Source organism: Pyrgilauda ruficollis, unplaced genomic scaffold (assembly GCF_017590135.1).
Source record: "Pyrgilauda ruficollis isolate IOZ18807 unplaced genomic scaffold, ASM1759013v1 scaffold59, whole genome shotgun sequence".
In the NCBI taxonomy this organism is placed as follows: domain Eukaryota; kingdom Metazoa; phylum Chordata; class Aves; order Passeriformes; family Passeridae; genus Pyrgilauda; species Pyrgilauda ruficollis.
This window is the reverse complement of record NW_024527599.1, coordinates 5,906,855-5,931,915: the sequence shown is the minus strand read 5'-3', so window position 1 is coordinate 5,931,915 and position 25,061 is coordinate 5,906,855. Positions and strand designations below refer to the sequence as shown.

Sequence of the window (25,061 nt, the reverse complement as noted above, 5' to 3'; positions counted from 1 at the left end):
CCGGCCCCGCAGTCCGCGCGAGCTGCGGGTGCCTCAGTGTGCGCGCGGCCGGCGCGGCGGGCGGGTCGGTCCCTGCGCTCCTTCCGCTCCCTCCGCCCCTCAGCGCCGCCGCCATGGCTTCGGGTAGGTGCCGCCAGCCCCACCGGGCTCAGCGGGCAGCGGCGGCTCCGCTTCCCGCCGCCGAGCGCGGGCGCGGTGGGGCGCGGGAGGGCGGGCGGAGCGAGCGCCATGTGGCGCATGTGGGAAAGGCCGCGGCCATGTTGCGGGGGACGCGCCCGCTTTTTCCCTCACGCCCCCCCCCCCACCCCTGCGCTCGGTGAGGGGGAGGGGAGCCACGCCCCCGCCGGTGGCCCCGTGGACACGCCCCCTCAGCCGAGGCCACGCCCCCTCCCCGGGGAGCCCCGCTGCGCGAGCCGCTCGGGTCACGCCCCTTTGGGCGCGGGGGCGTGGCCTGGCGGGCGCGCCCCCACCCGTGTCGCGATGGGGGAGCCGTGGGGACAGGGTCCCGTTGGGGTCTGTGCTCCGATCATGCGTGGGGTGCACCCTCCTTTTGGGGTCTAGGCCCCCCACCGCATGTGTGAACACCCCCTTTGGGCTGTGCCACAGCCCCCCCGGTGTGAGTGTGGACCCCATTTAGGTTCATACTTCCCAGTGTAGGCCCTCCCGCCTTGGCTCGTGTATCCCCCCGTGTGTGGGATGTGGGCCCTGTTTTGGTTCATGTCCCCCACTTTTGGGTTGTGTATCCTTCCCCCCGGTATGAGTGGGAAGCTCCCCCTTCTGGGTCACAGCCCTTCTCCTGTGTAGACCCTGACTTTGGGTTGTGGTTCTCACCACACCCCATCCCGGTGTGAGATGGGGATCACCTTTGGGTCGTGCCCCTCTCCATAACACGCTTTGTGTGCTCCGCCTTTGGATCAGCACCCCCATGGAACGCAGGCACCTCCTCCCTTGGCTCTTTAGCATGGGAAATGCCCTCCCCACCCGGCAGCAGGGGAGCCACCTTTGTGTCCGGGTGTGTGCTGCCTCTGCTCTGCACTCTGTGCTCTCCACACAGCGTGAAGTGGGGGGGCTTCACACCCCCTCCTCTGGGCTTCAGCCCGCCTAGCTGGGTTTCTTTTCCAGCGGGGCTTTAGCTGAGCACAGAGGCAGGATCTGCTCTCCCCGCTGACCTGGCACAGCCCAGCTTCCCCCGGGGCCTCTCCGAGCACAGTGTGCTGTTCTTCATCCCCTTGGAGGTGTGGATGGTTGCTCCCCCGGCAGTGAAGCCTTGGCTAGGTGTGGGTACTGGTGTATCCCAGAGAGGGAGGAGGAATTCCAGAGCTGCCCGTGCTTTGTGGAGCGAGCCATGTTTTGTTGTGGTCGAGCCATTTTGGCGTTGCCTCGTGCTGCTGTGAGTGATAGACAATACAAACAAAGCAAGGGCTGGTCTGGGAATCCTTTCATTCGAGGAGCAGTTGTGAACCTGGAAAGGCACATTTGTCCAAAGGTGCTAAAATGAGTCCAAATCACGAATTTTTCTACTAGATGAGTAAAGCTCGGCAGTAAATTGCATCCACTTTTCCCCCCATCTGTCAGCTACTGACTGGTCAAGCACCTGAGTGTCTCCTCTGTTTTTAATGATGTTCAAACATGAGGTTCTTTTTCTTTGGAGGATACTGAGAGGCACTGCTGCTTCTTTATATGAATTCCTTAATAAGAAAATCTCAGTTTTCAGATGTACACAGCAGATTTTTCTGTCTTGAGAGGAATAAACCCCCTGAGCAGTGCAAGGTGATTGGGCTGCTACATCCCACTTCATTAACAGGAAATCTTTCCATGAACTTTTTAAACAGTCAAAAAAAAAAAAAAAAGTCAGTGTAGGAATTTCCAGAATAAACTGTTATTTCTAAAAATCCTTACAGACTCTTGTCCCCATTGAGCCCACGAAAATAAATTGATCAGAAGTCTGTAAAAGGTCCAGCAGAGGATGTAGAAAAGTGTATAAATAAAGGAAATTCCTCTGATTACATGTTTTCATATTTTACAGGCTCCTTATCTGGTAGCTTTCAATTTTTTTTTTCCAAAATGTTGTGGTTTGATGGAAGTTTGTTAAGGAGAAGCTAAGGAGATGAAATGCAGTTCTTAAATTTACAGCTAGTTGCATCCCTACTCAAGAATTTTCTGATACAACCATTAATGTTCTTTAATTGTCAATATTAATGGCATAGAAATTAACGTTAGAGTTAAACCACAACCATGTTTCACGGTGTTATCTATTTAATAGTAATCTTTGTGATCATTTAAATGGAAACTGTAAAAATTTTGTCTTACTCCTTAAAAACAAACTTGAATTGCACCTCTACATTGGGTTTTGAATTGCTTTTTAATACGAAAAAGCAATTAAATATTTATGTAGCAGTTCAAAAGGAGGAGAAATTCACATCTAAGTGAAACTGCTTTATAGGACGTGAAATTTAACCTCCTTTCATCTCATGTTAGGGTTTGGTAAATGTTTCTGTTAGAAAATATGAAATTGGATACTTTTTGTTGCTCTGAGGAGATAGGTTACCATTAAAAATGCTGAAAAATGCTGTTTTCTGTGTGACTGTGGGGTGATGCCCCCCATCTCACATCCATCACCTCAGGTGATGCCCTCATCAAAGCTCTGGTTAAGTGTCTGTAACCACTGGCAGGGTTGGATTTATGAGCTGCTGGGGGAGGTATAATGAGCAGATTCAGCAATCTGATGAGTGTTTTGATTGGAAAATGGTCGCAGTCATTTATGACATTTACCCTGCCTTGTAATTAATTCTCAGTGTCAGCGTTTTAGGCACTTCTGGGGATAGAGGCTGGAGAGAGAATGTGGGGGGAAGGGTGAAACTGGGGATGAGCAGTTCCCGATAGATTTTATTACACCATGGCACAAGAGCATTTCTATAAATTCTTGAAGTGATTGGAAGAGAAAAATTGCAGGGCTTATCCAGAATGTTTGGGTTTTGACAAGAAGGTGAGAATTTCAAGCAGATTTACTCCTGCCTGGCAAGGGAGATGGATGAACCTGGGAGCAGAGTGAGGAACCTCTGCAGAGCTGGGGCTGGGTGGATGTGAGGCTGATGGAGCAGTGTGTGTGTGTCCTGTGTGCTGCGAGCTCTCAGCTGGGATTTTCCTCTTGCAGTGGGAGCAAAGGGAAGTGTGGTGGCTCCTCCATCCCTGGTTTTTAATCTCCCATTCTGCCTGTGTTTGTGCCCTTTAGCTGGACAGAGCTTTCTTAGAGCATCCCAAAGAGGGGTTCAGCTGCACTGACCTACTTAGCTTTGCTTGATTAATTAAGCTGCTGCATTCTGCTCATTGGTGATGGCACTGTACTCAATAGCCATTAGAGGGGTGGTACAGTTCTGAGTATTTGAAAAGACTCCTTGAAAACAGAATTCAGATCCTTCAAATGGGACATTTCCAAACGTGTTGTGTCCTCCACACCCTCTGCTCCTGTCATTCCAGTCTTCATATTTTCACTTTTGTTAATGAAGAGGAAGCTTCATTCTGCAGGGATAGTAGTTGTAATGTCCAGTGGACTTGAACCTTTCTCCCTCTCCCCAAATTTTCTCCTCTGGTAAGTAGAGACTAAAATGTTAATTGGAAATTCTCAATATGACTTATTTCTTTTTCTAGATTCTGGAAGTTACAGTCAGTCTGGGGGCCAGCAGAGGTATGTGAGGATTTTTGTTTTGCTGCAAACTAAAAGACCATTTAGTATTCCCAGCATGATGACTGACTGTTCAGGATAGAGTATTCATAGGTTTTTGGAATTAAGGATGCAGAAAGCTTGCACCTGGGCCTTTCTCAAGATGTCTTGTAAAACAAAGAGAAATCAGTCTGTATTCCTGAAAAGAAGACAATAGTCATGTGATGTAAATGGATGTAAATTGGAATAGTGAGAACTTTTGAAATGACATGAATGTAGAGCAATACTTTTCATGTGATTGCCTTAAGCTGTTCACTAAGATTTTAGCCAAAGGTTATGGTATTTGTTATATGGCCCAAGGCTGCAGGGCATGTTTTAATCAATGAGACAAGTGTTTTTATGGAAGTATGAAAATCATGGCTAATGCTGCCTGTGCTAATGAAGATCATGAGGTTTTGTGCTTGTAGCACTGCCTGAGTTTGGGTTTGCATCAAAGTATGATGAATTTCAGCATATGCTTCTTCTGTCAGTTCATGAAGGCTTAAAGTGGCAGAAAAATGAGTAAGTATAACAAAATTACAGCAAACCCAGCTTTCGTGTACTTAAAATTTATATTTGAAACACAGCAGAAATTAAAATAAGCTCTTCTGGCTTCTGACAGTCAACATTAATTCATTGATGCAGTTGTAATATGCCTGGCACTGCAGTACTTGGATTAAACACCTGTTTTGGAATGAAGAGAAACTTAGAGACACCAAAAATACTTTTACTTTCCAGCCTGTGTGGAGGGCACTGTAAGCATTTCCTAAATGCATTTTTCTCTTCCAGCTACTCGTCCTATGGCAATCAGAGCAGTCAGAATTATGGACAAGGACAGGTATGTTGAAAAAAACATTGTGGCTTTCAAAGCAGATGTTCCTTGAGTGAAAAAAAAATGTTCCTGGGCCAGGAGGAATTCCAGCTTGATGTTTGCAGTTGTGTCTAGCCAAGGAAAACTGTAACTTACTGCTGTGGAAATTACACTTATTTGAGTACATTCTTGAAATTACAGGGATATTCTGGTTATGGGCAGAGTGGAGACAATTCCTCCTATGGACAGAACTATGGAAGCTATCATGGGAACTATGGACAGAATCAATCAGGTTTGGCTAGCTTGTTACATTCATTGGCAGGATTTAAAAGGTGAATATTGACTAAAAATTTTCTTCCTCCATTTCCAGGTTATGGACAAGATTCCCAGGGATACGATGATGAATCCAATTATGAAAATCAGAATCAGAGCTCCTACAACCAGCAGTCCTATGGCAGCCAGGGGCAGCAGAAAGGGTCATCCAGAGGGTAAGGAAGCAGAGTTTATCAGTAGCTATTTGGAGTATTGTCTAGTAGTTGTACATTCTTAACTAGAGCTGTAACATATTTCTTGCTAACGTTGCTGAGAAAAAGACAAATGTTTGAAGTTCCACATCCTTGAAACATGTTTAATGTCTGATAGGAGGTACAGGAAGAATATTTCTTTATGTGAGAAGGATGGGTGTAGTTGTTTTGAAGTCAGGCTGTAGGGGGACATGCATTTTAGAAAGTGTTTGGATCATGGCTACAATGAAGAATGGACTTGGCAGAGTGTTTTGGTTAGGAGAAAAACCTATCAAATCCCTCTCCAATCACATTCTTTTGTATAAACTTACAGTGCTCTTTTATTCTTCAAATAAGCTCTTAGCAAGGGAACTCTTAGCTGCTCTCAGATTGCAGACTGCTTATCAGGCTTAGAATACCTTTTCTTGAAAGAGAAGGGATTCAGAAATGTCATGTAAGAAATATATTTTGGTTTTCCAACTAAGTAGAGTTCTCAGAACATGGTGGGTTTATATCCTCATCAGGAAATTAAATGTGCACATGCATGCTGCACTCTGTGCTATTGCAAATGTATTTTACTTGTGATGTTGTATTGGATTCAGTTTCAGGAGGATTAATGATACAGCTTTGAAAGTATGTTGGTAAATACAACCTAACTTCCCAGAATGACTAAAAAGGCCATTTAATGCTAGAATACCTCTGCTGTCTGCTTTACAGGCTTTGTGCCTCCACCCCAGGTCACTGCTTGTGTTGGAGCTTTACTGAGGATCATGTGACCTCTCTGAAATACTCTGTTGAGTACTAGCCCTCATTCTTGTGTCCAAGGTCCAAATGGTTTTGTGTTTTTTGCAAGGTGATAAAACAATCTGGACTTGAGCAAACCTCTACTTGGTTTCTGGTTTTGTAGTTCTTACTATAAAACATTTTAATATTAAAAAAAATCTCAATCTGCCAGCAATAGGTGCTTTCACTCAGATGTCACTTTTACTTCTGTAACAAAGGCAGGTACACAGTTAAGTTCTGTTTTGCTTTGTCTTCTGAGTATTTATTAGGACTGTACTGAAGTAATAATGTAGTTTTTAACTCTTTAGATGTCCAGTAGAAGAAAAATACGGCACATAGGTTCTCCAGCAAGTTTGTGATCTAGCAAATGAAGAAAAAGCCTTGAAGGGAAGCTCCTCAGTGTAGGGTTGTAACAAGTAAGGAGAAACTGAGGAATTAAATGGTAGCAGCTTTGAAGAGGGTGGCCACAAAACTGTAGCTGTCACATCCTGGAGAAGGGAAGACAGCAAATAGTGGATGCTTTCAACAATGCTTCCTTTGGTGGTAAAGGTGCAAAGGCTAAAGCAGAGCTGACTTTTTTGAAGTGAAGATAATAAGAAAAATCTTCACAAGCTGTTTACCACTGGGATTAGCAAGGTTAAATCTGAGATCTAGGCTAGAAGTGGGAGAGAGCAGATTAAATGGTATTTACACAGATGGGATATTTTGGGATTGGTTAGACCCAATGCACTACATCTGAAAGTGCTTTGGAAAGCTGGTGGAAACTTCCTGGAGGCTCTTTTGGTTTTTTTCCCCTTTTTTGAGATAACCTTCACTAGCAAGTAGGATTGCCAAAGACTGGAGAGAGCAGATCTAGTGCCTCATCCTTCAAAAAAGAGTGGAAGCAGGGAGGGGGAAGGGAAGAAAAGGTGGTAGAGGTCAGAAATTCTTTTCAGTTACTGAAAAAATAAGACAGCTAAGGCACAACTAAGTACCTGGGGGAAACAAAGGAATGAGTAACAGCCAGTGTTCCCTGGATGCAATTTATTTCTCATAAATCTATATTATGCCTTGTCAGGAAAGGCTAAGAGAACTATTGTCTCATATATCTAGATTTTCAAAGTATTTCAGTTTCTGCTTCAGATGCTGATGTAGCTTAGGCAAGTGTGGTGTAGGTGAGATTCCCTTGTGGTTGCTGTAAAGTTATTAATCTTAATCTTAGAGAAGATTTATGACTCCCTCTTGGAATGTAGAGCTGCACTGTGTTGGAGTATCCTGGATGTGATGCTGGTCAGTGTTTCTGATGAGGGCTGCTGGGATAGTGTAGATGGCACTGAAATGAGAAGAACCACAGGTATGTTACAGATGACCAGAACAGTTAGAAAAATTCTTGATAAATATTAGAATGCCCAGAAGAAGAGAGGTCGCAATGCAGTGAAAGCAAAATATTGGGATTTTTTAGGCAGCAAGTCTCAGCTTCACTGTCCATCATGAGCACTGAGGCTCTGCCCTGCAGGTCCAGAGGGAGGGATTTGGTGTCCAGCAGGTCACAGGCTCTCCATCAGCCACTGATGGTACTGGGGAGAGGGGGGAAAGCAGCTGTTGGACTGGGACATGTGAGAGGAGTGATGCTGCTGAGTTATATAATGATGTAACTGCAGTTAGGAAATTTAACAATGTCATGCATTTTCAGCCGTTACTTTGCTCTCTATTCTCTGAACATTTAGCTATTAATTCAAATTCTGTTTGTTTTAAGTGGAAGAGGCTCTTATGAACAAAAATCAAACTATGGTCAGCACCAAAGCTCTTATGACCAGCAGTCAAGCTATGGACAAAACCAAGACTCTTATGACCAGCAGTCAAGCTCCTATGACCAGCAGTCGGGCTATGGCCACCAGGGCTCCTATGACCAGCAGTCGGGCTATGGCCACCAGAGTTCTTATGACCAAAAGTCAGGCTATAACCAGCACCAAAGCTCATATGGGCACTCCCAGCAATCCTACCAGTCTCAGAAGGGAAGCTATAGCCACAACAGCCAAGGTAAAATTGACACCTTGAATTCAGTGATGGCTAATAAAATTGACCAGCAGCTTTGTGAAATGGTTGCTTTTCCTTCTGCAAGCAGTTGATTTGATGGATACTTAAATTCTTTTCCATGTTGATATTCTTGGGGGATGTTTTATTTGTTAAGACTTTCAAAACATTGTAGGGAGAATAAAATCTCTCGGGACCCCAAAATGGTTGCATTTATATATGCTGGAACAGCATTGCAGAGACTCTGTCTCTGAGTTCTGCAAATTCTAGATGGATTTTTTTTTCCCAAGCTATTTTGAACCCTTTTCCTGCACGAGGGTGACATGTCTTGATCAGTCATGAAGAGCTTCTGCACTTCACATTCCAGCTTTATGCTGTGTAGGTGAATTGTGAGATAGAAGGAGAAGTTTAAGATGAAACCTTTTTTTTACATTAACTTCACACCAGCAGCACAACCCACTCTATTTATCCTTGTTCTGTCTTTAGTGATGTCTTTTGCAAGCTGGGAGGACTGCATGGAAATCAAATGGAAATTGTATTTTAGACAATATGTGTTTAATGTTTGGAAAGCGGAGTGAAATTACAGAGTGGTTTTTACATTCTGATATACTCAGTGACCCTGGAGATAATGGAGCAAAGTTTGGTTGGTTTTTTTCTTTCCCTTTTTGGCTCAGAGAATGCCAGAGAGATTTAGGAGTTGATACATTTCAGATGTAAATGGCACAGTTAATGAAGAGGAGGTGGGAATTCCAGGGTGTGAATTTTCACTGTGCTGCACTTTGCACTACAATTGACTGTGTTTGGTTTGACTCCTCCCAGATGATCGCCGTGAAAAGAGCAGGTATGGAGAAGATAATAGAGGATATGGCGGGTCACAGGGAGGAGGTAGAGGGGGATATGACATGGATGGAAGAGGTCATATGTCTGGATATAGGTAAGTGATCTCATTCCAGTGCCTGCAGCTCCTTACCCTTGTTTCCTATTATTTAGCTGGTTTTCATTTTTGTTTATTATGTGTCTATTCCTAAGGTGGTTCAGGTTTAGATTTCCAAAACTGGAAGGTTTCTAAAATTAAACCTTTCTGCACTGCACAGAAATGAGTTTTGCCTAGGGGAACAGCTTTTAGATTCACATAGACTGAGACCAGGCATTTGATTGTTCTGACACACAGCTGCATTTTATTTGCATGAGTTGCAATACAAAAACTGCCCCAGTCCATCACTTGTTTTCAGTGATGAGAAAACCAACAGCCAGTGACTGAGAAAAATTTATGAAATTCATACCTAAGGTAGCTCACATTTTACCAGGAAAGTATTTTGGCCTTGAATAATTTAGTAGTAACATTATGTGTTCTTTGTTGTTTTTTTTTTCAGTTATAAACTTCTGTTAAAATACACATCTTTTATTATTGATTTAGTCAGTCTGAACACGTTTATTTTGGGTAGATCTGAAATACTAACAATGCTGTCATCCCTTTCCCCATTGCCTTAGGCCCTGCACTGTCAAGAAAATTTATGCACATATTTAATTCTGTGCTTGCAGATGATCTCATGCCGAGGTCTGCAATTGGGATCTTGGCTTTAAAGCCTACTGAATTAAACATATGACATATTATTTATTAATAACTCACACAACTGGCTCCCCTTTGTGTCCCTCTGGGTGGTTGGAGGTGCAGAGGGCTCACTGATGCAGGGCAGGAATGTTGAAGCTTCCAGAGAGCTTTGAGGTGTTGCTTGTCAGCACCACTTACCCTTCAAAAGGCTGCACAGCTCTGGCTTATTCCTAAACTCCAGATGAAAAACTCTATAATTATACAGTGTTTTCTGCTGGAACTGATCTGATTTAAATAAAATAATCCACTGCTTGGTTACTTTTAAAGGTATTTTGTTTTAAATTGTATTTAAAAGCTGTCTGTTTCTGAGATGCTCCTAAATTGTACTTAATGGCTTGTTTATAATGATGTAGGAGGATCTTACTTCTAATTAGGTGTGGTAGCACAGTTAGAAAATCATGTTAGTGTTATTTCATGTTTGCTGGGGTTTTATATAATATAAACTTAATGCATTTTTCTGTAATATTTTTTATAATAAACACAAATGTATATACTATAAATAAGCATAAATATATATAACAAAGAATTCTCTAATATATAGTACCTCACATAAAACAAAAATAAGCAAAATAATTCATAAGTTTATTTTAATTTTCAGTAAAAACTGATTTTTTTAAATTAGATTTTCTTTGTGAATGAGGACTTTCCACATTCCTGTGATAAAAACTGTTTTTTAAAAAAATTTCATAGCTTAGCCCTTTCCAATAATAGCAATGAATGTGAGCTTCAAAAAACACACTGCTGATAGAGTTTGTCACTTTGGAACAAACTTGGCTCTTCGCAAGATAAAGTCAAATGTATTAATGTCTGTGAAAATAAAGCCTCTTGCCATATTTTTCCAAAATGTAAGGAAACTTTTGCTCACACATCCATGTAGATCATGGAGCTTCACTGAACTGGGAAGCCAAAAGAAGGGAAAGAGGGGAAGTGAGTGAAGAAGTGGAGGAAAATTCAGGGAAGTGGGAAGGCATTTGTTAGGAATTCTGTCTGCTTCTGTTAAGTGATGTTGGCTTTAATGGTATTTTTGTGGAAATTTTCTGGATCTGCAGTGTCATATATCTTTATTCAGTCTTTTTACATAATTGTGACAGAGGATTCTCCTTCTGGCATATGTATTTTACAAGACATGCTTATTAGAGAAGTCTAAAAGCTTAAATTAAATAACAAACTCTATAATGAAGGGGAAATAACTTGTAATAAGGTAAGAAATCATGTTTAGTCCTGTGAAAATGTGGGGTTTAAGGGTAGGGGTTCTTTGGGGGGAGTTATGTTCCTGGGTTTCTCTTATATGTTTATTTCTTGGGGAGAATATGTGTAGGAATATCAGGTTGATCTTCAGTAGCCACCATTTTCAGTTGTTCTGATCCCTTTTTAATGCTAAACCACGAAAATTCCATATCCATTAGGAGATAATCTAAAAATCTTGTCTGCACAGATACTTCAATGATGCTGTAATCACAGAATTCCAGAATGGTTTTGGGTTGGAAGGGACCCCAAAAATCAACTTTTCCCACCCTCTGTCCTGGTCAGGGATACCTTCCACTATCCCAGGGTGCTCAGAGCTCCATCCAGCCTGGCCTTGAACAGGGGATGGAATAATAATAACAGGCTTTGACTTTTACAGTGCTTAGAAAATAACATGTAAAAATTGCTCCTTGACTTTGCAAACAAATCAATATCAAATGTGAGACCACAATGAATGGATCTCTTGTTCTTAGCTAATAATAATTCTTCCTTGACTGACATTTAGACACAGGGATAAGCTTTAGAGGTGTAGTTTTGTTCTGAGAACCAGAAGGACTTGGACATGTCCTGGACTGAATGCTTTCAACACTCCTTTTTCTTTAGTGCCTCTACAAAATCACCCAGCACTGAGAAGAAAATGTCTTTGGAGAAATTCCTGTTCAGATTTCTTAGCTGATATTAGTCCAGTGAAGAACACACATTTTGTCATGTGTCAGAAGTTCTCATTTTAGTTTTAGTAACTTAGGGTTTCAGAATGATTCTTGAGATTTTTTTTAATGGCCTTGAATTGCATCTTTTGGGATTTTAGTAGAATTCCCCCACCCTGTTGTTTTGAAGCTTGAAAAATTGATGATCTCACTAATTTTTATTCTGGCTAACAAGTGAAATATTTCACTTTTCTTCATAGTAGAAGAGTGTCATCTTTTGGTTAGAAAGTAAGAACAGCAGGTCTTGAGAATGCAGAGTTTTACTTTAAGAAATTCCTCCAATTTTTAGAGTCCCCATCTGAAAAAATCAAGGAATTAATGGTTTCTGTGGCTGGGGACTGGATTGTTTTGGTTCAGGCTGTAAGTGGGAAACCCAGGAGCAAACAAAGCAGGTGAGAGGAGCTTTGCTTTTGGCTCTCCTCACACAGACTGTGCTGGGGGAGCCACAGAGATGCAGTTCAGAAAGGATTTGCCATTGTGTTAGGGTTTGTCACAGAAATCCTGACTTTGCTCAGCAGAGATTACTTTTTCTCTCTTGGGCAGATTTGTGGTGATCTACTATAAACTCAAGCTACCTATGCAGCTGAATTTATCAGCTATTAGGAGTGGGAATTAGTGTGATATAGCAAAACTGCAGCATAGTGCAGATGTATTTTACAAGTGTGGTTTGTGTTCAGAATTGATATTTTGACTTGTGACAGATATGATTGAGCTTAGCCTTATGGAGACTTTGGAAAAATGTGAACAGAGGCAATAAATATAAGCAAGGGAAAAAACCCATCTGTCAGTGACTGTTGGTGCACTAAATATTCCTTTCTTGTTTGTAAAATACACTTTTAAGTGTTAGGGACACACTTGGTGAGACAGATACATGTTGCAGGCTGAAATTTGGTCCCTGAATTCTTAGTGCTGCTTCTGCCAGTATCTGTTACTTATAAAATGCATTTCTTATATGTTGAGCTCCCTGTAGCACCTGTACTTTAATTTAAAGAGCTGTTCCCAGCTGCATTAAGCAATATCCAGATGAAGTCCAGTTACAGTCTAGTAAGGGATGATAAATCTATGATTGAATACGGGAGAAAATAACAACTGAGGACTTGAGGCACCAAGTTGACACACTGAGTGGTGCCTTGTCATGTTCTGGCTGCCTGCAGTTCAGCCTCTTATTTGTTATCTTAGTTGGTGGCACTGCTGAATTTTAACTGCCTGTTCATGTTTCTAACACAGGACATTAAGACCCAAAATCCATCTGGTCGCACATCCTTGAGGTCTGTGTGCAGGCCTGGTAAAGCAGTGGGCTGTGAAATGCTGCAGTTCTATTTTCCACATGTTTTATGGCAATGTGGGAACTAATTCAGTTGCTGAGGTTGAATTTTGGGTCTCACTGAGGGGCAAATCTGAGACTGTGGCATCAGCTGCTTGCAGTATCTGTGTTTGACTTGCTGCAGGATATCTGCCTGATCCCAGGGAATCTTGGCTAGTTTTGCCCAGCAATTGCAGGAAGGTAACAAACTGCAGCTTCATAAATCACACATCAAATGCCACATAAAGATGTAGGAAAGCATTAATCCATGTCAAAGGTGTCTGTCAGTAGATTGTTCCAGATTTTTGTTGGGTTGGTCATGTGTGACTAAGCAGAAGACAACATGCTGAGGCATACTTGGGCAAAAATGTATTTCTGTGGACAATAATTAAAAAACTAATAAAAATTACTGATTGCACTCATTAGTGCAGAGTGCAGAACTGCTGTATCACAGAATTAAGGCATTGGACTGTGACTTCCTTTACATTTTGTGTATTCAACTCCTACTTTTCAGGATTATGGTGCACACATTTTTACCCCAGCATCCTACAAAACCCTCACTTCCAGCAAAATCCTGGATGTGTTGACACAAACTTACTTTGTGTAGGTTTTTAGATTATTGGGTTTTCTAACTGCCATACGCTTCCACATTAGAAAGTATGTTTGTTCTGGGTGTTGGTGTCCTGATAATCTGGAGTTGGAAAATTTTTATAACATTTAGATGGTTGATATTATTTGCTGTTGATGTTTCTGAGTTAAAATCCCAGAAAAACAGGAAAAACAGGTGCCCTACTAAAAATTAATGTCGTAATGAAGTTTTTTTTTTTTTTAGCTGAAGTGAATTGAAGGTGGCAGAAAAGTATTTACAGTAAATTTTGTCACCATTGTGTTTTTAATCATCAGTCCTTGAAAACAGCCTTGAGTAAAGACCAGCACTGATGCTGCATGCAAAATCTTTAATGAGCAGAGTGAATTAATGAATAAATGACAGTGCAATTTAGCATTCCAATTTCTTCTGTGGAACAGCAATAAAATCTGCAGCAAAAATTTATTTTAAGAAAAGTCCCAGTAAAAGTGATGTTGTCTGGTGTGCCAAACAGTCCCAGATGTCAGTCACCCTCCAGGGAGTGTCTGCTAATCCAGGTTTGATAATAACCTGTTGAAACCTTATTTGATCTTCACTTTGAGCAGATTTTCTCTCATAAATGTTAAGTATCAGCAGCTTCCATTTATGACTTTCCATTTGCTGTAACAGATGGACAGAGTGCCAAAGAAATTACTCCCTAATTTTACTCCATTGCCTTTTGGTGAGTGCTTGTGTGCCCTGTTTGGACTGATGTGTGAGCAGACAGATGGAATTAACACCTGCAGTGAATTCTGGTCACAGAGTCCTTTGGTGAAGAGGCACAATAGCTCCAGAGGCTGGAGATATTTCTCTGCAGCAGGGTTTGAGCTCACGCTGGCTTTATCATGGGAGAAAGCTCTTGGGATTAGGTGATCCTGCCTGATTTTGAGGTGGCAGCTGTGTCCCTCAGGACAAGGAGGACAAGCAGGCAGTTGTACGTGGAAGTATGAAAGTCCTTCTGACATTTGGTTATTGACTTTCTAAAAAACCCAGTGGTTTTTTTCTGACAGCTCTGAGTATTGATTATTGTGTTCATAACATGGATGCAATTAAAAATGCTGCTGTGAAAAATCCTTGCAGTACAAACCTATCCAGTCAAAAAAGAGTGAGGGTTTATTTTCATGCACATAATTGCAGGCATAACAACCTGTTTTAAATCCCCTTCTAACCTTTGAAAATTGATGTGTGTATTCTCTTAACTTGGTCTACATTTTGTGCCACAGGTTTCAGAATGAATGAAATAAAACTTCACGGCCTCTGCTTTTGAAGCTCACATACACACACACCTTCTCTGTAATGCCAAGTGCTGTAGTACAGTAGGTCCCCACAGACCCTTGCTCAGAGAATGGCTCATTCTGCTAATTTATCCCCACTATTATGAATGCATAACAATAGAGATTAATTTTAGCTCTCTTGACTTCTAGGAAAGTACTAAAGTACTAATTATTCCAAAGTAGCAATTACATCTACAATTAAAGCCCACATTAATCTTCATGAAAATACCATTTTTGTTTTAAACCCCAGTTTTGAATAGCTGTTATTTTGGCTGATGGGATGGGAGAAAGTATTGAACCAACCACATGTGTATGGGTTAGTTTAAAATACTCCTTAGGGCTTGTCTTCTCCAGTGCAACTCCCTGAGAGATTTTTCTTTTTTTTGTAATTTAATCTTTGAACATGAATGGGTAGTGAGGAGAACATAGACATGGTGCTTTAGCTGCCAGACAGTAATTCTCAACTTGTCATCAGTTAACTGTAGATTGAGCCTTGGGCTCAGCACGTAGAGACTTAAGGAAGAAATCATTTCTTCAATTTTTCCTCTGCAGTGGTGGTGACCGTGGTGGCTTCAAAAATTACGGTGGTAAGTGCCGAGTATCCAAAAATGTTTCAGTGGAAATTCTTTATAAATCTAAAAGCCACCAATATCTTGTTACTATCTAGTAGAAGCATTATAGAGTTTTGGTGAGGCTGGTGTGTTCATGAGTTTTAATAGCCAAACTTGTAGCAATAAACTGGATTTCTGCTTTGTCAAATTGCATGAGAGAATTTGTGGAGACAGTGACGTTCACCGGATTATTTTTTTCTTTTCTTTTTTTTAATTTTTGTTACAAATGCTTCTTAGAAAGGTACTAGAGGTAGAAAAAAAAAAAGTGGGAAACTGCTTGGTGATGTGACAACCAGCATTTGCAAGCAAACACCAGCACAGCATCAGTGTGGCAGCTGCCACATGCTGCAAGTTAAAGAACACTTTAACGTCCTACAGACACCTTCTGTTGAACGTTTAAATTAAATATTCTCTAAATCTCTGGTGAATGTCTTAGATCTTAGATGCATTGCATACATTCTTTGTATATTTTCTTGTTGCTAAAAAAGTCACTTGAATGTGTTGTGCTAAAAATAGTCTTCTTTCTTTCTTTCTTTCTTTTTTTTTTTTTTGGTCAAACCCGTATCATAGGTCAAAGGGATTATGGACCGAGATCAGATGCTGGTAAGGAAACAAGCAGTGAGTGGGAGTGGATTGTAGCTCTTAGGTCATTGCTTTTAAAATGTTTGTCTGGAGAGATGGATATGGCTGCAGTTCCCATGACCCAAGAGAAACCTAGCTAAAGCATGCCTTCCTTGAAAGAAAGATATTTAATTAAAGTGCATGTGAATTTTTGGATGTTAATGCAGCAAGTAATAATTTCCTGTTAAATTCTGAATGTGCTTGAGCCAAGCAGCTGCTTTCACTGCCATCACACTTCTGCTAAGCTTGTGTTATTTAAAACACACTGCTCTGGTGGGTTGGGATGCCCAGCTGCATGAATGTTGGGTGTAAGGCAGGTCAGCTGTCCAGTGTACTCAGTTGATGGTGTTAACCTCAAAATTAAACTCCCTGCTCCTCTTTTATTTCACATAAAATAAAAGCCTCTGGGATTTTAAGGGTGTGCTACTGGGCAGCACAGAACTGAGCTGAAAGTATTGCTGTGGTTGCTCCCTCAAAAACACAGGGTAAATGTAGCTTAATTTTCCACAGATTCAGAGTCTGACAACTCTGATAACAACACCATCTTTGTGCAAGGACTCGGAGAGGATGTTTCAACAGATCAAGTGGCAGACTATTTCAAACAGATTGGTATCATAAAGGTATGTGAAATGAGAAATCATAGGTCAGAAGGAAGGGAACTGGTGGAGCTGGTGTACTGGAAATGTACTGGTATCATTCAAGGCAGAGTTCTCTCTGACTCCCCAGCAGTTGTAGATAATATTTTATCTGGGTTCCCAGCTGACAGCTCATTTGTAAGCTGGCAGCACTCGCACCTTTCTCCTAGTGACATTTAGATTGCATTGTGTCTCTTCTTTAGTCTTTGTAGCCCTGACACTTTATCCATTGTGCCACCCTCGTACTGCAGCACGTGTGCCTCTGTTCTGTGCCTGCTGCTTCTGGTTCTGCAATTCTAAATTAGGATTTGGTGCACTTGACCTCATTTTTTTGTTAAAGCTGGACCCATGGTTAGTTAATGGAGAACAGCCAGTCAGTATCCTTCAGTCAAATCCCTCTGTTTCTGCAGGCCAGCTCCAGGAGAATATTCTCACTAAAGATACTTAGTGTTACAGTTTATGCTCTGAGCTGATGTCACCACTGTTCCTGCTATGCCAAGTGTACAACCTTTCTTTTCAGACCAACAAAAAGACTGGCAAACCCATGATAAATCTGTACACAGACAAGGATACTGGCAAGCCAAAGGGAGAAGCCACGGTATCTTTTGATGACCCTCCTTCTGCTAAAGCAGCAATCGACTGGTTTGATGGTGGGTGAGAGTTACCTGTTCCTTTGGCCATTTTTTAATCAACATGCAGTGGAAGAAGCAAATCAGTTACCTTTTTGGAGGCCTAATGCTGCTATTTATGTAGCTTTTGGCTTGGGGTTTTTGATTAGGGTTATAGTTGGGGGGTTTTTTCCTTAAACAAAGACCTGTATTTCATAGTTTTTTTGTGTGTATTGGATTTCTCTCATTTCATTAAACAGCAGATAGTGATTTAGACCAAAAATGTGCAGTGAAACTGAGGGTTTGCTGCCTCAGTCACCCATGCACAAGGTACGAGAGGTGGTGTTTGTGTCACTTCTTGTTTAGACCAACAGGGCTGTAATCTGTGTTAGCAGCTGGAGGGATTCCCTACAGGGTGGCATTGATATTTTCAGTGTTGTGGGAGTTTTCTTGGAGTTTGGGAATGATTGTGGCAATCTTGTGCTGAGTGCTCTGTATATATACAGTGAAAAACAAGGTTTTAAAATTATGGATTTATCTCAGAAGTATATTGATGTAAAACTCCTCAGACTGCAGGAAATACAGTGACACTCTTGTAGTAATAAACTCAAGGGGGTGAGGAAAAGTACCTTCTCCTGTCACCTTGTGTGTTCACAGAATTTTAGTAATGAGTAGAAACAAAAGGTCATGCTATGCATCTGGTGGGAAATGATACTGCTTTAAAAAATTGGCATGGCATGCTTGTCTGATGTTTGTATTTGCTAATAAAATGCAAATTTACTTTTGTTTAAGAGGGTAAGGCAAATATGACTGTATTAGGCACATGTGCAGTGCTATTTGTCTGTGATAAACATTGCATCTATGAAGAATCCAGTCACTGAAAATCATGAACTTTATTTAAATACACTTGGGAGTTAGGTTTTGGGCTGGCTATTGAGTGGTACAAAAGCCTTGTTGCCTTGCTGGAATTACAGACAGTTCAGACATCCAAACTACTTACCCATGAGCATGGCCAAAAATTTTTTTTACATTCTTAAGTCTTTATGTTGCTACTTACAGATCTCATTTAAACTAAAATATCTGTGGGTTTGTGGAGAGTTTAGCAAGTAGAGCAGGGTTTCCATCTCACCTTTGGACCAGTGCTTTCAAAGCCAAGAGATTTCTGCAGCTTCCCTGTGTCTCAAGAGTTTTGTGTTCAGTCTGGGTGTGCAAAGCACTTCTGCTCTGCTGGGTTTACTGCTGTGTTGTTGGGAGCTGTAGTGATCCTTTCTCTCCTCCCACAGGAAAAGAATTCAATGGCAATGTTATCAAAGTTTCTTTTGCAACCAGAAGACCTGAATTCATGAGAGGAGGTGGAGGTGGCGGGCGTCGAGGTGGGACTGAAGTCTGTAGAATCCTTGTTTTTTGCACAGTTAAATGCTTTTTCACTATGATTGATTTATTAAAGAGAAGTTGACTTTGAAGCAGTGATTCATCAAATATATGAGCCTTTGGGATTCTGCCAGGAAAGGGAGTAATAAGGATTGAACCCAGTTAAGTAAACTGAAATCTGTAATCTCTTCTGCACAGCACAGAATTTATGCTTTCCTTTAGACCTGGAAAGTCTCCAGATCTTGTCTCATCCTTACTTTTAAAGAGAAAGTGCAACAGGGATGTTGAGCTGTACCATCCCCATGTATATAGGAGGAATTCCCAGTGAGTATTTGCTTGTTACAGCAAAGCTCTGAGATTCTCTCTTTCCAGCTGGGATTAAGCAGGGTACGTAATTCAGCTGCTGCTGACTTGGAGCAGCAGTTAGATTTCTGATTCCTTTAATCAAGGCTGTATCAATCTCCCTGGTTATCTGCATATAGTTTTGTCAGTAATGCACTGGGTATTCATTACCATTTTCCAGGAATCATGCTTTGGGCAGTGACTGTCAACCAGTTCTGGTTCTGAAATCAGGCAGTTCTGTAGGCTGATGGAAAAGGATTCTTCAACAACTTCACTTGGTATAAAAGTTCTTAATTTTGTGATGCAGAAAGCAAGAATGTTGTCCCTGTTGTCAGAGGCATCCTGGGATTAATACAGACTTCTTTTATTGTTAAATTTTTGTTCTGTGCCTAAGTGTGGCCATAAGTGACTGATCTTACACCTTGTTAAATCTTACAGAAATTTTATTAATGCATGAAGTGGGTTTGTATTTACCCAGTGGCAATTCAAGCAGATCAGGTTTCCCTTTACTGCTGAAAAAGAATTTATAATAAATAGTGGGAATATAGTTGCATTAAACACTCCTTCCACCTGAAAAGTCTGTCAGTGAGGGTCTGAAGGCAGTGACAATCTTTGATACCTGTTTGTCACGTGCAGTTCATAGAACTTTATTCTGATTGTAATTTTGTCTGCAGGTTCACGAGGTGGCTATGGAAGAGGTGGGGGCTTCCAGGGTAGAAGTGGGGAACCCAAAAATGGTGACTGGGTTTGTCCTAACCCGTAAGTGTCATTTTAATTGGGATGGGATGTTTCATGTGTGCTTCACCTTCACAGCTCAATCTGGGGAATCTTGTCTATTCCAGGTCCTGTGGCAACATGAACTTCGCTCGCAGGAATTCCTGCAACCAGTGTGGGGAGCCAAGACCAGAAGATTCACGTCCATCAGGAGGTGTGCAAAACCAGCTACACCTCTTAAATGTTTCAAGTGTTCATATCATCTGCATCTTTCTGAAAAAAACTGATGTATTTCCATGTTTTTCCCCAGATTTCCGTGGTAGAGGTGGCTACGGAGGAGAGCGGGGCTATCGAGGGCGCGGCGGCCGAGGCGGCGACCGGGGAGGTGGCTATGGGGGCAAGATGGGAGGAAGGTAAGAGGAGCCTCTGCCCTTGCTTGGCTCTGGGATTGATAGGAACTGTGGGAAAAGTGTTGTTTATATGTGCAAGTACAACTGCCATGAAAATATTGACTACAGACAGGAGCTTCCAGAGAGAGCCACTCAGTCTGTTGAGTTTTGTGAATGTTTCTGGATGAGGCTCTCTATAAACACAGAGCAGCACACAGACGTCAGAAATGTTTGACTGAAGGGACTGTTTGTTATTTGCTTCATTTATTACTTGCTTAGAACCTTTTCTTTCCCTTTCCAGAAACGATTTCAGAAATGATCAACGCAACAGACCATACTGAAGACCACTGTGAATGTTTTGTTTGTCTTCTTGATGCGTTTGATAGTGAAATTGCCTGCAGCTTCACCCATGGCCTCTTTCGATAGTGGAATTGAGTGAAACTAGATTTTTATTTTGGTGGGAGGGACTGGGGTGGTTTGGGAGGATTTTTTTTTAAGCAAGACATTGAAATTTAATCCTGATTTCCACATTCTCCTCTTTTCTTCCCCCCTCCCCATACCTTTTCAACCGGCCCTAAGAAGGAAAAGATAAACTGTAAAATATTGCCAAAATATGAAGTGTTTTGTAATACAACAATAAATGCTGATTGTTTTATTTGTGAAATCCTACTGTTTCACAATTACTTGAGTTGCATGCATTTCCTTACATATTCCCAGTGTTCCTGTGGTATGGCTTAAGGAGTAAATAGGCACTTGTTTGGAATGGCACTGCAGCTCTGACCTGAACTCTGTGTTCACAGAATCTGCAGGCAGGTCAGTGATGAGCCTCCTTGCTGGATTTGCAGGCTTGTCCCCGTCTCCTTTCCTTTTTCCCTCCTGTGGTGCCTGCAAGCCTGCTTTGGTTGCCCTGCACCCTGAGGGGAGCAGGCAGAAGCAATGTGAGTGTGTTCTGCTGCTGCCAGGGGGCAGAACAGCTCAAAATCCGAGGTGGGATAGCCTAAAAAAAAGTGATATGTTACATCCTGCTGTACTTGCTGCCTTTGGAATGTGGGTGATGGAAACAAGCGTTGTGTGCAGCTGCTTCATCCTGGAGTTCAGATGCAGGTGAGGTTCAGTAGGTGCATTGTGAGCATTTGGGATTCAGCTCTGCAGCCAGGGGAGAGGAAAGAAGGGAGGTTAATTATCCCTGCTGCTCAGACAGGTCACTGCAGAGGTGAGCAGTGTGAGAGGGTGGCACTGCCCCACTCAGGTCATGGCAGTGCTGCCTCTGCATCACAGGCCTTAGAGAGAGAACCTCTGGCTGTCCAGTATTCCAGTGGGCAGCACTGTAAATACAAGTCCTTGGGGGCTGTGGTTACAACTGGGCATGGAGCTGGGCCATATTCACTGAGAAATGAGCAGAAATGGCTTTTGTGAAGGTTTATGAGCCACCTCCCCAGCTTGGTGTGCATTGATGGTCATGGTAACAAAGTTCAAACCAGCATTACCCAGGGTTGTAAATGTGATTGCTGGGCCTTCTTCAGGTTTCTCCTGGAAAGCATCTGCTGTGTTAGAAAAGACATTTGTCACAGCTTATGGACAGCTTGTTCCTCTTAAAACAGTGGAATTTGAGGTATATATGTACTAGTGACGGTATAAAATCCAATGTATGGCATGTGAGGGTTCAGAAAGTTGTGAATTCAGTATCTGTTGTTTTGCTGGCCTAGAAAAGTTGGATGCTGATGGTTTGAAGCTGGAATTACTGTTTGGAGGGAAGAGGCTAGAGGGTGCTCTTGCCACTGCTGTGCTGGTAGATGCAGGAATGGTGCCAGCTGGATGGGATGGAAGGAAAGCAGGAATCAGCCACTGAGAGCAGCCTCAGTATCCCTGCTGAGGTTTGTTCCCCAGCAGAGCTGACACCTTGCACTGCACAAACAGCTCCTGAGGGTGCAGCTGGAGCCCTCAGAGGTGAGCACAGAACTGGGAATGGCTGAGCTGAGCTCAGCTGAGCAAAACCCAGGAAGGGCTGGTGCAGCATTGCCCCTCTGCTCCCTGCAGTTCCCTGGTGGGGCTGTGGCTTTTCCCTCCTGGAGAAGGGCTTGGTGGTTCAAGCAGCTGGTGCTTCCAGCATTGGGAGCAACAGTTCTAGCTGCCTTTAATGCCAACCCAGCTTCCAGCCCTGCTTTCTCCCCCAGGCTAAAAGCACTTTCCTCTCCAGTCACTGCCCAGGATTACCAAGTAGATGAGTCTTCAAGTGAGCCACAAAACTGGAGCTGGCACCACCTTCTCAGCTTTTCCAGCCTGCAGTGATGCTGAGCACTTCTTGTTTATGTTCTGTTCTGCACTGGGGCAAAACCAGCTGAGTTCTTGCATGGTTTTTAAGACATCTTCAGCAGCTGCTTGGTCTTTCAGAAAATCAGCAGGACAGAGAAACTGTACTGACTTGATGGGTTGTTTTACTTGCCTTTGGTGCAGTGAGAGTTAAATTAGCTCAGAGAGGCCTGGGAAGATGCTCTCTAAAAAATACAAACCCAGCTGATTTAACTATGCTGGTTTAACTATGTCATTGCCCTCCAACTGCTTCTGCCAAGTCCTTGGGTTCTGCAGGTTTTCTCCAGAGCTGCCTAAAGTTTGCCAGGACAAGCTTTAACTGAGGTTAAAAGGAAAGTAAAAAACTTTTAAAATACAGTATATTAAGGATTGAATGAATTGTAGTTCTTCTCAGTGCAGTGTGAGGATTTGGTAGGATTTTCTACAAAAAATTGCAGACTAAGGAGTGATAGGACAGTGCATCTGTCCTGTCAGGAAGTGGAAAACCAGGAGAATCTATCTCAGCAGAAAGGAGCAGTTTGGGTTCTCAGCATAGCTGGGAGCAGCTCTGCTCTGCTGCCTGCATCTCTATTTGTGTTCCATCTTCCAATAATACATTTTCTTAGTGGCAAGGGTTTCATTTTGGAAATCAGTCCTGTGTGGAATGCTGGTGGTTTATTTATAAAAACAGGTCTAGCACTTGCCAAGCTCAACAAGGACTTGGTGGAGAAAAGAGAGATGCCAATGAAGGAGTGGCACGTGATCCTTAGAGAGCTGAAATGCCACTCCTGTATAAAATAATAGCTAAACATTTTCAGAGACAGACAAATAGTTTCCATGCTGAGCCTCTGCAGCCAAACCCACCTCACCCTGAGAAGAAATGCAACTTTAAGTTGCTCAAATACCATAGTCCTAAAGAGAGATATGGGGGGAGGCAGTGACTGAAGCCAATCTCTCAAGTCTCCAGGGGTTTGAGGCCAGGATCCAGCCAGCACTGCTTTGCCTAATCTAGAACTGATAATTCCCATTTCCAGGGTAACAGAGCCTGTGTGATGGTGTCCCAGTAGATGATGTTGCTAATGCTGCTGTAGCAGTTGCTTGTAAAGCTGTTGTAATAAAATACAGCTGCCACAATGCACTCAAAACTGCTTAAAACTCCACTTTTCATACCAAGGTGATGATGTTTGCTGGAACTCAGGTGCCACCCTGATCCTAGAAAGAGATGCATGGTTTTGGCTGTTAGCCAAGCAAACAACAGTGAGACTCAAACTGCTCCAGCAAATTGGTGTGTTTGTGGGAGGCCTCATCAGCTGGATGCAGCTTCTTGACCTCATGGACTTCCAGGAACTCCACACACAAAAGGTGAAGCCAAGGGAAGTCTGTGCAGACTTTGCATTTTCTCTTTAACATCCTTGTGGTAAGTGTCTGTTCTTGGCTCTGTTTGAGACAGGATACTGGGCAAAACAGGCTTTCTAACACATTTTAAGGACACAGGAAAGTCCTTTGACCTGTGAGAAGTTACTGTGCACGAATGAAGTACCCAGAAAACAGTGTCTGAGCAGAAAAGCTTCACTCTTGGGACAGCCCAAGGAACGTTAAGCTGCTCATGCCTTGGTAAAAAACTTGACTCTTGCAGCCTGGGGTTGGGAGGGAAAGCAATGACTGTGCCTGTCTGACCTCATCCAAAGTCCTGGCTCTGGCCACTTTCCAGCAGCAGATGAGGATTTTGGACATTGCCTGGCACAGCACACACTGAGCCATCCTGCTGCTGTACAGCAGCAAACATCTGAAGAATGGCTGTTCTGGAGAGGATGAAAGGGAACAACTTGAACCTGTTCTCAGTGCAGAGCTTCAAAGGTTTTTGCTGGTAGGTTCTTGTGCATCACATCCATCTTGGGTAGGAGCTGCCACAGAGGAGTAATGGGGTTGCTATTTGCTTATCTGTTATGATAAACACTCAGAGCTGCTCTGAGAAAGCTCACGTCACAAGAGCTGTTTCATAATGTTGGTTTATGAGTCTTGGATCTCACCTCAGACAGGGATCCACTGGTGCTTCAGCTCTTCTCTCTGCAGTGCTCAGCTGCTCTTGGTGTGCCCCTGTGGACAAACCAGCCTCCCCCACTGCAGACCCCACGCCTGTGGTAATGGCATTTAGTTCTCTGATGTTCACAGATCAATATGCAAATGGTATTAAATTAGGAACACTCAGGATCTCTGAGCTGGAAGGTGTTTTTAGGAAAGGGTTTGGAAATTGAGCTCAGTGAGTACACTGAGATCTTTTGAGTTAAACTCAAGGGAGGAGGGATTTTCTCTAGAAACCCAAGAAAACAGGAATGATTAGGCAACCAGACCTTGTAGGGATCTATTTATCATGCTCTTAGTGAATGTTTTACTAAAAGAATTCATTAGTTCTCTGCCACAGGCTTGATTTGTCAGGTTTCAGTTTAGATACACGGATTGAAACTTTATTTTTTTCCCCATTTCTGATCTTTCACCTAACACCGTAAAAGCCGGAAATCTGTTCATCTTTCCATGAGATGATAGAATATCTGTTCCTGATACCTCTCTGATCACAGCAGCTGCATAAACATCTTTACACTCCCAGCCAAAAGTCTGCACAGAACTATGATTTGGCATCCCCAGGGCTGGGCTGAATTCTTCTCCATCTGAATGCCAAAGCCCCCGAGGCCCGAGGCAGCAGCCCCGGGAAATGCCCGGTCGGAAAGCTGGCGGCTCCGGGGGCTGCAGGTGCCCTCCCAGACGCTTCCCCACATTACAATGAGCAGAGGAGGGAGTTTCCTGCTCCTGCTGGAGCCCAGCCAGTCACTTTCTCATCATCCATATTCTTAAGTGGAAGAGCAGATGGATCAGTTGCTTCCTAGATACGACGCAAACACGGATGCAT

General features: G+C 42.6%; 1 protein-coding gene across 2 annotated transcripts; it reads left to right on the top strand.

The window, feature by feature from the left end:
* Nucleotides 1-7: 7 nt before the first annotated feature.
* TAF15 (TATA-box binding protein associated factor 15) lies at nt 8-20,531 on the top strand. 2 transcript variants are annotated; one of them, XM_041482530.1, is made up of 16 exons: nt 8-123; nt 3,649-3,685; nt 4,490-4,538; nt 4,713-4,803; nt 4,882-4,999; nt 7,533-7,816; nt 8,630-8,744; nt 15,129-15,163; nt 15,758-15,790; nt 16,319-16,428; nt 16,964-17,093; nt 18,335-18,424; nt 19,439-19,523; nt 19,607-19,692; nt 19,789-19,891; nt 20,169-20,531. In XM_041482530.1, exons 1-16 carry the CDS (start codon nt 114-116, stop codon nt 20,206-20,208), a joined length of 1,416 nt encoding a protein of 471 aa, XP_041338464.1. In that variant the 5' UTR covers nt 8-113; the 3' UTR covers nt 20,209-20,531. The 2 variants fall into 2 exon arrangements, with proteins under 2 accessions (XP_041338464.1, XP_041338466.1); XM_041482532.1 differs by lacking the exons at nt 8-123; nt 3,649-3,685; nt 15,129-15,163 and having other exon boundaries at nt 4,488-4,538; nt 4,713-4,999.
* The last annotated feature ends 4,530 nt before the right edge of the window (nt 20,532-25,061 follow it).